We start from the raw sequence: 10819 nt of genomic DNA, 5'->3' as shown, positions 1-10819 counted from the left end.
ATGAAATGCAATGCAGTAAGACAGCAACACAGTCCAAGTCATCAGATTTGCATAATAAACCTCTTCTACCCGGAGATTGCCCGCTATGCCGCTGTGTCCTGCAAGCCATTGGTAGATGATGTCTTGTCCTTCATTTATGCACGGTGATGAAGTTGTCGTATTTCCGCGACGAGTTGCTCATGGGTTCCACAGCGAATAGCCGCTTTTAAGGCTTGCAGGGCTGCTTTTGAATCTTTGAAAATAGACCACCGCTGAGGGCTCTGCTGACTGACATGTCTACGGCCATTCTAAAACAATAATTAAGATATATAGGAAAAATGAGCACGATAGCAGCTGCTACCACTCCGTTTCAAAGGGGACGCTTCTTTATTCCGTTCATCCATCCATCTAATTGCGATACGAAGAGCGGTTAGCTCTGCGGCTGTTGAAGAAATCCGGTGAATTGTTCTAACTTTTATTTCTTAGTAATTGCGGGTATGACCATGGAGCCTGAAGAACTCATGGCATTCATTGAACCGTCGATGTAGAAGTGCAACGATTTGCGTGGTGCTCATGAAAGTATGATTCACCTTGCCTGTCCCGCTTTTGCTCTCCGTTGGTGCGAGTGCGAGAGGATTTGCGTCGCCTCAGTCAGTATTTACATAACTGCATCACTGCTACGGACAAATTCCCTTGCTAATTGTATTCAAAATTTACGAAGCTCCAAATTTTTGTACGTATTTTTTTCCTTTCATTCAATTCTGTTATCTAAGGTTTGTGTTTAGTTGATAATTAATTTATTACACTAATTCAGTCATCTGGCAGTCCTCACTGAACCCTGGCCTAACCCTCTTCGTGGATATGTGCCATTTATCAAGGTAGAAGAAGAAAACGTACCGCGCACGCCTTCCGCGTGCAGAAGCAACATCAGCTGAAGAAGCAGCAATGTCCTCTAAACAGTCGCTCCGCCGCCGTTCGAGCTGCCTGATGCGGAGGCCTTCGTCACCGCGTCCCGGGCGGCTGAGCATCTGGAGCACCAGCTCTTCTTCGGTCAGCTACGCAACAAGCTCGGCGGGAAGCCTGGAAGCCGCCCTTGCCCAGGAATCCGCCGAACCACCGGGCCGTGCCGCTGAACCCTGCAGCCACATCGAGCGGTAGGCATTTGTTCCGCTCTCAGCTAGCTACCCTGTTCAGTTCAAGGGGAGCCATCCGATGCACTAAACAGTGCGCGTCAGTCGTAGCTACTTCCACAGTTTGCTGTCGCAAAATTATTGTCCTTGTATTATTGCGACGTATCTACTGAACCCGAAAGCTAAGCTACAGTCCCCAGAAATAACGTCTTCGAAAGAAAAAGCCCCCGAGGAAGCGGTCGCTAGGAAAAAAGTGCCCAAAGCAAAAATTGTCCATAAAGATTTTTTCCTGTAGTCATGCCGCAAATAATTAGACTGTATTTCATTATTTACTGTATTGTAGATTAGATATCAGCATTGTTGGATCCTGGGACCTCTGAATACCCGACATGCTTATAGGAACTGCAAAAGTTACTGACTGCGAAAAAGCACGGTGAAAGAGCTCAGCGCAACCTGCCATGCTAGTTTATTTTCAGAGTGCATCTTTCCCACTTCCGATATTCATTAAGCAGTTTACATAAAGACAGGCCTAATTAGCTGGGTGATGTTACCCACTTAGAAAGGTACAATCGGCTTGGCGTGTAGCAGTCTTGGGGAACCGCCTGTTGAGACGCCGGCAGGGCCGGACCCGGAGGTAGCGAACGCCAACGAGACGAGACGACGAGGCACCACGGAAGCGAGGAGCAGTGCAAATTTATTTACATGATGGTAGAGATTTTAGAGAAAGTCTGTCAATGTCCCCAGAAATGCGCCGGTTTTTCTACACTGTCTTGTCCCTAGGTACCTAGATAGGGAATTCTTTGTTATTGAGCATTGGCCAATCGAAGAGCACCACTTGGCATTTTTGCACTCAGCACCATGAAGACACACCTTTCGAATTCTTTCACGTAGGCCACGGCACGTGGGAGAATACGTCATCAGCGTCCCACGGGTAGACCTGGTTCTTGACGCACAATGCGGGGGCTGGCGGTTGCATGCCTCTTTCTTCCACCGCTGCCTTTGGGAAGAGCGTAATTTCAAGGGCAGACTCCCGGAGCGTTCGCCGCACCTGGGTATCCGATGAAACGCTAGCTTGTTGCTTTGCGCAGGGCCTTGACCGCCGTCGTCGAGGTAGGCTTGTTGCTATGTCCAAGTTGATATCTGCTTCCTCAAGTGCTCCTGACAAAGACGACACGCTGGCGCCTTCACAGATTCACAGACATGACCGCACAGACATCAGACGCCCAATATTGAAGGCTTCACTAGAACAAGCTCGCACACCTTCTAGTAACGATGATCAACTCTTCTTAAGGTGATGGAGTAGGATTTTTTCTACATTTCTAGGAGCGATGGAGATGCTATAGGGAGGTCGTTGACCATGGCCACCCTAAAGCATCGCCGAAATCACCCCGCAGCAGGTGATCAGAGCGCCTCTCCTTCGGTAACAAAAATAAAAATAAAAATCGAAGACGAGGCGCTGCCTCTCTTTACCGCTGCCATTATATCCTTTGTAATGAATGCCTTCCATATGCTCGCTCACTTGCAAGCCGATGGGTGAAAGTGCTATATACGAAGTCTACGTCTATAGCGCAAGTGGGAATGAAAAAACGCAGGCAGGAAAAAACAAGTAATGTTCAAACTAAAATCATAAAACAACAATATTTAACGTGAAATGATTAAATGTCAGTGGCACTAAATTCATCCTTGATAAGCCTGGCGCATCATACGAGGCGAAAGCATCAACTTGCGGTACTTTTGTACACGTTTAGGGACATTTTGTCCTATTTCGCAAATAGGGACTTTTTTTCCTGGCGCTTCTCTTCTGGAGACACGTGCACGTTTTCATCGGAACCCGTAGAATCAGTGACCTGCTATCATGAGTTTAGTAGGATTACATGCATATGTGGCCGATGCTGGGTTCGTTTTGGTGCAGTCTGAAGACAGTCCTAGCATCACGAACGCTTTACTTTTGCTGGCCAGAGTTTTGCTCGGACCGTCTTTGAAGATAGATCTTTTCTATTGTTGCGAAGTGACTTTTGATGATGCCCGACTGTAACGCCCACACCATAATACCGTAAACTGCATCCACTACCATTCACACAGAGTAGCTGCAAAAATTTGTAATGTTTTAGTTCCATCTGGTTGTTCCTTTTCTGCATGTTAATGAAATGCCTCTGAAGGCATAAATGACGCTGGATCGCAGGTACCTGCGCGCCCCGTTCAACATCGAGCCCGAGATGGCCGGGCCGTTGCTGCAGTTCCCGTTGGACCTGTACTTGCGCATGCGCAAAGAAGGGGGAAATGTCCTCCTCTCCCCCTGGTACCTGTCTTGCATGCTGGTCATGATGTACCACGGCTCCGGCGGCGCCACTCGGCGCCAAATAGCGCGCGTGCTCCACTCGGACGACGACGGGGAGATTGTGGTGCGCTTCGACTGTCATGCCACCCACCTCTTCTGCCGGGACTTCCACAAGACCCGACATACGCACTCAGGTAGGGCGTGTATCGCGCCTCCTCAAGCCAGATTGGTCGCAGATTGAAGAAGTGAAGAAAAACTTCCGAAGCTTTCCAACTGTCTTGTTAGGAGAAAAACAACTGTGCCGTGCATTCTGTTCTTAACATTGGAGCTCCCGCTGTAAGGCCGGCACAGTTGAGGTCAATGAGCACATGTGATTAGAAATATATGCTCGAGTGCGCACACGTCATGGTTTGCCAGCCCACCGTACTGAGCTTACTCCGAAGCTGATGAGTCTAGCGTTTAATGCAAAAAACGTCCATTGTACAATGCTCGCGTAGCTATGTCTCATGCAGATGGAAGAAATATGACATTTTTTTTACTGTACAATGCTTTTAGCTGTGACTTCTTTGTTTGAAGTCATTAGAGCATTGTCCTTAAAAACAAATTAACTGTTTTATGCCATATTTTCAACGCACTATACAACACGACGCGAAACATTGAGCTGGTTAACACGTCGTGAGATTGTTTTATGGAGACATTCAGATACGAGGTTGAAACTTCCTATCAGCGGAGAACATTTAACACCAGTATCAATGCTGTTCGTGTGCAAAGAATCCCAGAACATGGTGGAAAAGGTTGAGTTCATGCAGGGAGTGATGTTATTTTGCAAAATGATACATACATTATATCCATTTTATTTACAAGGGCCCAGCATGACAGAAATGCCTATAGAAAGACAAGTATTGAAGTAAATGCATTGGGCTTGAAAAAAAATAAAAATGGGTCTAGAATGACAATCAAACCCGACAATCTCAGCTCTAGAGCAGACCGTGAAGCCAGGCGCCGTAATCGTGTCGTAGCTGCAAGAGCGATTGCAGCAGAGGACCTTTTGGAGAAATACAGTTTCGGTTCTCATACGCAAGGATCATTATATATTGATAAATCAGCAAAATTTCAGAGTGCACACAGTCTAAATCACCTCATAATCATCATCATCATCAGCCTGATTATACCCACTGCAGGGCGAAGGCCTCTCCCATATTTCTCCACTTAACCCAGTTCTGTGCTAGCTGCATCCACGTGACCCCTGAGAACTTCTTAACCTCATCCGCCCACCTAACTTTGTGCCGCCTTCTGCTACGCTTTCCTTCCCTTGGAATCCAGTTTGTTACCCTAAGCGACCATCGGCTATCCTCTCTTCGCACTACATGTCCTGCCCATGCCCATTTCTGCCATAAATCACCACGCTATCAAAAGAAACTGACGTAAGAACAGACTTAATAAAAATATGGGGGCCTGAGGAGCAATTACGAAAGCAGTCCATGGACCACTAGGTAGAGCACACACGGCGATAGTAAGACAATTCGGGGAGTGTTCTTATATATATGTGCCCCTGCTGAGAAGAGTAACGACCTTGACGACGTATGTTTTTGGCAAGATTGCCAAGCTTAAGGCACTGGACTTGCACAGTCTCGTGTCATGCCGGCGGGGAAAAGAGGGCGTTAGAGGTTCCACAATTTAACTAATAGGAAATATGAATCAAGATTTATTGTTCCAGGAGAGATGCGCTCCAGGACATGGAAGGGTGCTTGATGTTTGACATATATTTAGAGAGTCCGGGGTGCGTGATAGGATCCAGAGCCAGAGAAGTGCATTGTCGTGTCATGGTTGTTGAGGCGAGATTTCTGGCGGGGCCAGGTTTCAGTCGCTATAGTAAGCGGGTGATTTGGTGACAAAATCCTGCCTGTCGGGATGCAATGGATTCAAGGGTACACAAGGGTAAATCAGGTTGGTATAGAAGAATGATATGAGTGGAGCAGAAGGGTGGCAGTCAGAAAGGAGAGAGCAGTAGTCGACTACGTAGTTTTATTGTACGCGTACGTTACATCTGCGAAGACGAGATCCCAATGTGAGTAGTGTGAAGAGTAGTGTAAAGAGAGCATGTCGCCAAAGGTACGGGTAAAGCGTTAGGTGAATACCTAGTCTGCAGATGATATATAGGTGTTGCAGCTTCGGTGAATTATGTTTCACTTGCTGAGTTGAACTTGTACGACGTCAGACCTTTTACGGCACTAACTTTGTGAACTGTCACCCAGCAGTTCACTAAGTTAGCCGTAGCGTTGTAATGGAGGCTGCACTAAAATTTCTTCTTGAGAAGTGCAGATGTTTGCTGACAGCTGTCCTGGCAAAATGTTCTGTTCTGATACGTTTCTGAAATCATGTGCAATTTAACAGTTCTTCTTCTATTTACAACTTGCAGGAGAATGTATACTGGCTGAAATTATCCGTGAAAGTAGCTTATGTCTTATACTTCATTGTCATTTCACAAGTTTTTTTTTCATGTTGTAGCTAGCAGACCGATGTATATTTTTTCTTCTCACCCTTCCCTGTTTTCGCATGCTCTCTTTCTGTGGAAATAGAAAAATTGCTTACAGATTCAGTTTCTGTCAGTGAACAGCATTTTAAAGAAGAAAGCCTTACCCCGCTGCACGAAAATCAGTCTGCAGGCGCGGGCAATACTCAATGGTACCCATAAAGTTGTCCTTAGTGTATATATTTCTTTTATTTTTACCTACCCTTTTCTTTCTCCCTATCACTCACCTCTTTGATTTCCTCTAGCTTCTCCTCGCTATCCTTTTATTTCCGCCGCCCCAGTTCAGGGGCTTCAGATATAAGATAGCAGATACCAGGGCTGGCAAACATCTTTCTTTCCTTTTGTACATACAATAAATAACCACTACAACAACAACAACAGCCGTTGCCTAGCCACCGAAAAGGCGAGCGCAAGAACGGCCTGCATTAACAGATACCACTGTGGCAGTGAGCCACCCTTCCTTCTCTCATAGGCACCGAAAATGGACCGCAATGTGGCGCCACTAGTAACCATTCGCAGTATAAAATTGTTATGCAGCCGTTCTTCGGATAGCGCCTTTTTGGTTGGCATACCATTTCTCTTAGATTTAGCATGTATCTACTGGTAAAGTAAGAATCTTTTTGCGACAGGAAATTGACTAAACTGCATGTGTACCTCTAATCATTTACCTTCCAACCAAGCCGACTTTTCGGCTACACACCAGAAAATTAGTGTTTTTTTTTTAAATTTTTGTCGCGGATGTATTGCAGTCAGTGGTGTATAAGAGATACTCTCTGCGTGGAAACGGAAGGTCTCTTTAAACATACCTGTAATTTCACACACAATTCTTAAAGTGTACATGTGACGTTGTAGCAGCTGGAAGGGGTGGCGGGTTCTGCATACCTCGTCAGGCGTTCAGTACGTCGGATAGGTGGCGCAACATTGCCAGCGGCATAGTACGGAAGTGGTCCGCATAAGTCAATAGGGACGTGGTCGAAGTGGGGTTATGGACAAACTAATTGCTGTAGATTTGTTTGTGGAGCATGTAGTGCTTGGAACGCCACGCCACTATGTATCTAATTTCAGCTATAATCATCCTTTTACTGGTGCTTCGTGTGCATACACCAATTTTTTCAGTGAATGGGTCTTACTTTCAAACTAGTTCGCGTGAAAACGCCATATGCCATGGCACTACAATGCGTAAAACTTCATCGTTATCAGTTTTCTTCCCAATCAACATATTTTTACTACTTATCACAGGCCTTATGGTGACCTCCTACACCGGCCTGTATCACGACGCCCGGGTGAGCGTGTCCAATGACTTCAAGGATCCGCTGTCAAGCCTGGACATGCACGTGCACATCCAGGACTTCGCCGAAAGCCCCGAACAGAGCCGGCTAGCCATGGACGGCTTTCTCCGAGCCCTCACCGGATTCTGCTTCGAGCGAGACGTGTTCGCCGGAGACAGCATCGACTTGGACACATTCGTGGTCCTGGCCAGTGTCTTCTGCTTTGGCTCGCGCTGGTTCGCCGCCGAAGGAGCCAAATGCTCAATGGGAGAGTTCCACCCAGAGAACACGAGCGACAGCCAAGGTGGCGACTGCGTCCAAGTGTTGACGATGAGGGGACCCTTCCAGTTCGCACAGTTTAAGGGAGGCGATGCTTTCGAGGGCATCGTTTTGGACATTCCGTACCAGGACCCGCGGCGTTCTTTAGCTATCTTCATTCCCGCGCCCTCCACGAACTTGGCAGCCTTGGAAAGGAACCTGAACGCCGCGGTGATACTTACGTGCTTGAGCCGGCTCGAGCAGCGCGGCCTGGTAGAGGTCACTTTTCCGAAGATGAAAGTGAAGTGCCTCACCGACCTCAAGCACTACCTTCCACCGATGGGGGCAGTGGACGCCTTCACAGACTCCGCTGATTTCGTCAACATTGCACGCATCGTGGGGCTCAGAGTGTCCGCGGCGAAGCACCTTGCCGTCTTCAGAGCCGGCCACAGAGGACCCAAAACGGAGGTCGAAGCGGTACCAAAGCGGTCTATTTGCTCCACCACGGGCAAATGTGTCCTAAAGCTAACGGTTGACAGGCCGTTTCTGTTCATGGTTCTCGCTCGCGACCCTGATACCGTCCTCTTGTTGGGATCCTTCACTCACGTTCCATAACACTTTCAACACAGTAATGTTTTTCCGATATTAGAGAGAATCACAATAAATACATTGAATTTCCTTGCTTGCTTCAACTTTGTACATTCGGTGATGTCCTAGAGGGTTCCATTTCTGTCCTTAAGCTCGAGTTCAAATATATTCCATACATACATCAGTGATCTTTCTTACAGGGCCGTTTTCTCAGTGTTTTGTGCACTACGACGCTTAGCCGATATTTTTAATTTTTGTAGCGGGACAACTATAAACATGGTGTTCTTGAAAAAGCACCAGCTTTCCTGAAATTGCAACTTCCTGCATCAGAAAAAAAGAGAGGAATTGATGTATGCTAAAATACACGTAAAACATTGTTCACGAGGTTATTAAAAACACATTGAAAACAGTATTAAGGACAGTCTCATCAGAACATAGCTGCAAAACATGTTACCTTTATAGGGCCATTATATATAACCTTAAGTGTCGCATTGACTGTTGCGTGTTTGAGAAAGGCTTAGACGCTTATCGGCAAACTCAGTTAATCACTCCTGGCATTCACTCCAGTCACGTGCTACTTTAAAAACATGTTAGAAGACTTCGAATGCTGTCACTCGCCGTTCAGACGGCGGCTGGGTCCGGAAGTCTGAAAGGAAAATGGCGCCGCGGGCACCTTTGCAGTACTCTGAAAATTTTCCAGTGACTCTAGGAAGTTTGAAATTTTCGGTGACGATGAACGGCCGCTCCTGAGCAAGTGACCGAGAAAGGAAAATATATGGCCTGAAACTGCAGTGCACCAGACAAGCCACAGAAAGTTTGTACCAAGCAAGTATCGTATAAAAAAAGACAGCAATTACCTTGAGTTAAAACAAGTAGTAAAAAGCGAGTATTTTCGCATTATAAACATGTTTAAAAGAGATGACCCCTCCCAATATTTTTTAAAAGGCCTTTGTAAACATAAGAGCCTAATTCCCTCCCCACCTTTGATGTTAGGTAGTTTGTCGTAGATATAAATCCTATAACTGATGCTGTTAGTCGAAACAAGGCATCATATAATTATTTATTGAACCTCAAATGTCGCGAGAATGAGGCATTACATTTGGGGTGGCATGGTAGTTTTAGAATCATGGTCACAATCTCTTTTTATGGATTCGATAAGGCGTACATCCCTTCCGCCAGGAGAGCATTAAAGTCCCTACATGATTTCACAAAAATGAAAACGCACTATAAGCTATAGGCGTGTCGAAGCTGCCTATATTGCGTTTTCAAGTCGGACGTACCAAGCAAGGTCCGTTTATCTTTGCACGCCCGGTGCATAAGTACGAGGACCGGAATCATTAGAATTTCACTGGTGCATCTAATGCCATGGCAGCCGCTTGAGACAGTATGCAACCTCGTTTCGCGAGACGTAATAAAGCTTCGATACACGCGGTAAGCACCAATATAATGATTGATGAACCACTACAGAAGTTGTATGACCTTTAAGGTGTCATACAAAGGCATACAGGTGGAAACACTTATCTGGACTCAAAATGGCGGCAATAGCAAACTACTGCGGTATTTTTGCGCGTCACGGTGAAGCTGCGTGCACAGATATATGTCACAGATCGGTTCCAATAGCAATATTGCCTCGAATGTTCGCAATATTTATTTTTTTCTTTTGGCAGCCGCTGACATGCGGCCTTATTTTGCATTTACAGAGAAATATTTTGAGTTCTTTGTTTATATCCGACCAGCATCGCTGGGACGCAGCTTTGTCATTTTATTTGTCGCGGAAGACGCGCAGAGATGTACCTAGAACAATTCCAGTCACTATGGTTTGTTTCCACAATGTTCCACTTATTTCTAGTGAAATTGCGTGGCTTTACTTATCTGGATGTCTTCCTACCTTTCCTCTTCATCTTCCTCCTCCTCCTTCTTCGTCGATTTGTAATTGTGTCCTGACGAATGCAAAGGGCATTTATAGTTTGACGACGGACGAGAGCACGATTACCGCTATTGACGCCATCGGGTGGCTTGAGACGAATGCAAAGGGCATTTATAGTTTGACGACGGACGAGCACGATTACTGCTATTGACGCCATCGGGTGGCTTGATTTTCGTGCGGCCGCTATTCAACCCAATATTTAGTTTTATTTCAGTGCAACACGTTTCACATCGTTCGTAGCCTACGGCACGCTCACCACCACGTGAAAATAATTAGAAGCTTCTAAATCGAAGCAATCGCCGACACAATAAAACCTCAAGTTAAGAAATAAAAATGCCTAGGAACGTTCAGTCAGTCGTGTACGTAGCAAGAACCAGTTTTAATTTTTTTTTTGTTTTCTTGTGACGTTAGTGTAACGTGTATGGCACAAAACATCACTCCGTTCTCGTGCCGTCAATAATCAGTTTCACATGGTGCTAGTGTACAAAAAAGAGAGTTCTGGATTGAAATAAATGTTTCGCTAATGGCACGGCCCACAAGTATAACACCGTTAGAACGGGGGGAGAGGTTCGCGTGGTATTTGTGCAGCCTCCTTTAATTTCGTAATCATAATGACGGTATATTTTCACAGCTGGCAGCAGTGTTAAATTTCAGCCCCATGCCTGAGTTCAGCTCGTATTCGAAACAGCAACATAGCGTCTTTTCTCCAATAAGCTGCTATGAAATTCAATGGCGGAGAGCAACTCGTAGATGCCGACAAAAACATTAACGGCCTTATTGACTGTTGTCATCTGGCAATGACTGCTTAACAAACAGAGATGATTCGGGGACGCGGAAGGCCGTGTCCCGTTACTATGA

General features: G+C 46.0%; 1 protein-coding gene across 1 annotated transcript; it reads left to right on the top strand.

Annotated features, from left to right (window-relative positions):
• The first annotated feature begins 924 nt into the window (after positions 1–924).
• On the top strand, positions 925–8061 carry LOC146200485 (iris-like). The gene is made up of 3 exons (XM_084592377.1): positions 925–1133; positions 3292–3581; positions 7160–8061. Exons 1-3 carry the CDS (start codon positions 925–927, stop codon positions 8059–8061), a joined length of 1401 nt encoding a protein of 466 aa, XP_084448503.1.
• Positions 8062–10819: the final 2758 nt, after the last annotated feature.

Source organism: Amblyomma maculatum, chromosome 2 (genome assembly GCF_055883805.1).
Source record: "Amblyomma maculatum isolate TAMU_Amacu chromosome 2, ASM5588380v1, whole genome shotgun sequence".
Taxonomy (NCBI): Eukaryota; Metazoa; Arthropoda; class Arachnida; order Ixodida; family Ixodidae; genus Amblyomma; species Amblyomma maculatum.
The sequence above is the reverse complement of the archived record's forward strand: the minus strand, read 5'-3'. Positions and strand labels throughout refer to the sequence as shown.